We start from the raw sequence: 1,270 nt of genomic DNA, 5'->3' as shown, positions 1-1,270 counted from the left end.
GGAGCCTACAGCACCCACGGGTGCTCGAGGAGCCCAGGAGGACCTACAGACCCTGTAAGGAGCCTACAGCACCCACGGGTGCTCGAGGAGCCCAGGAGGACCTACAGACCCTATAAGGAACCTACAGCACCCATGGGTGCTTAGGCAACTTCATGAGAACTTACAAACCCTATAAGGAGCCTACAGCACCCACGGGTGCTCGAGGAGCCCAGGAAGACCTACAGACCCTGTAAGGAGCCTACAGCACCCACGGGTGCTCGAGGAGCCCATGAGGACCTACAGACCCTGTAAGGTGCCTACAGCACCCACGGGTGCTCGAGGAGCCCATGAGGACCTACAGACCCTGTAAGGTGCCCACAGCACCCACGGGTGCTCGAGGAGCCCATGAGGACCTACAGACCCTGTAAGGTGCCTACAGCACCCATGGGTGCTCAGGGAACTGGCAGGAACCAAAAGACCCTATAAAAAGCTTACAGGACGCACAGGTGTTGAGAATCAGTAGAAATCTAAAGACCTGAAAAGGAGCCCACAGCACCCATGGGTGCTTGGGGAGCCTGTAGGGACCTACGGACCACTCAAATATCTCACAGCATTTAAGGGTGGTCAGGCAGCACCAAGATGGGCCTTGAAGACCCTACAAAGACCCCACAGCACCCAAGGGTGCTCAGATGGGCCCTAGAGACCCTACAAAGACTCTGCAGCACCCAACGATACACAAGGACGGTCTAGATGATTTCTAGAGACCCTACAAGGATCCTGCAGCTCCCAGCGGTACCCAAGGACAACCTAGGTGGGCCCTACAGACCCTGCGAAGACCCCACAGCACCCAACGGTACCCAAGCAGCTCCCACCCAAAACGCCGAGCGCCTCCCGAAGCCCCGGCAGAGACTGGGGACCCTCCAGGGATGGGCGGGGGGCACCCCTCACCCTTCTCGCAGGCGAGGTGAGCCAGGAGGGAGATGGTTTGGATGGTCTTGCCCAACCCCATCTCGTCAGCCAAGATCCCGTTGAGTTTCTTCTCGTACATGGTGACCAACCAGTCCAGTCCGATGTGCTGGTACTCCCGTAGGGTGCCCCGCAGCAGGTGGGGAATGGGGGTCTTCACCTGGGAAGGGTGCAGCGGTGGGCGACCCCCTCCCCGCAGCACCCACGGGTGCTGGGGGGGGTGTGGGGGAAGGTTTAGTTACCTGGGTGGTGGCCAAGGTGTAGCCCTTGGGCTGGAGGCTCTCGGCGGCGGCGGCGATGTCGGTGATCTCCTTCTTGGGGGTGG

General features: G+C 60.3%; 1 protein-coding gene across 1 annotated transcript in view; it reads right to left on the bottom strand.

Annotated features, from left to right (window-relative positions):
- The window catches only part of LOC104835062 (helicase SRCAP-like), a 17,234-nt gene that overhangs the window by 2,907 nt on the left and 13,057 nt on the right, over positions 1-1,270 (bottom strand). The window contains exons 7-8 of the mRNA XM_010572839.1: positions 1,188-1,267; positions 806-1,105 (exon numbers count right to left, since the gene is read on the bottom strand). Coding sequence (XP_010571141.1) covers positions 806-1,105; positions 1,188-1,267 — 380 coding nt within the window. The remainder of the gene's footprint in view (positions 1-805; positions 1,106-1,187; positions 1,268-1,270) is intronic.

Source organism: Haliaeetus leucocephalus, unplaced genomic scaffold (genome assembly GCF_000737465.1).
Source record: "Haliaeetus leucocephalus isolate CR32 unplaced genomic scaffold, Haliaeetus_leucocephalus-4.0 Scaffold360, whole genome shotgun sequence".
Lineage (NCBI taxonomy): Eukaryota > Metazoa > Chordata > Aves > Accipitriformes > Accipitridae > Haliaeetus > Haliaeetus leucocephalus.
This window is presented reverse-complemented; position numbering and strand designations above follow the sequence as displayed.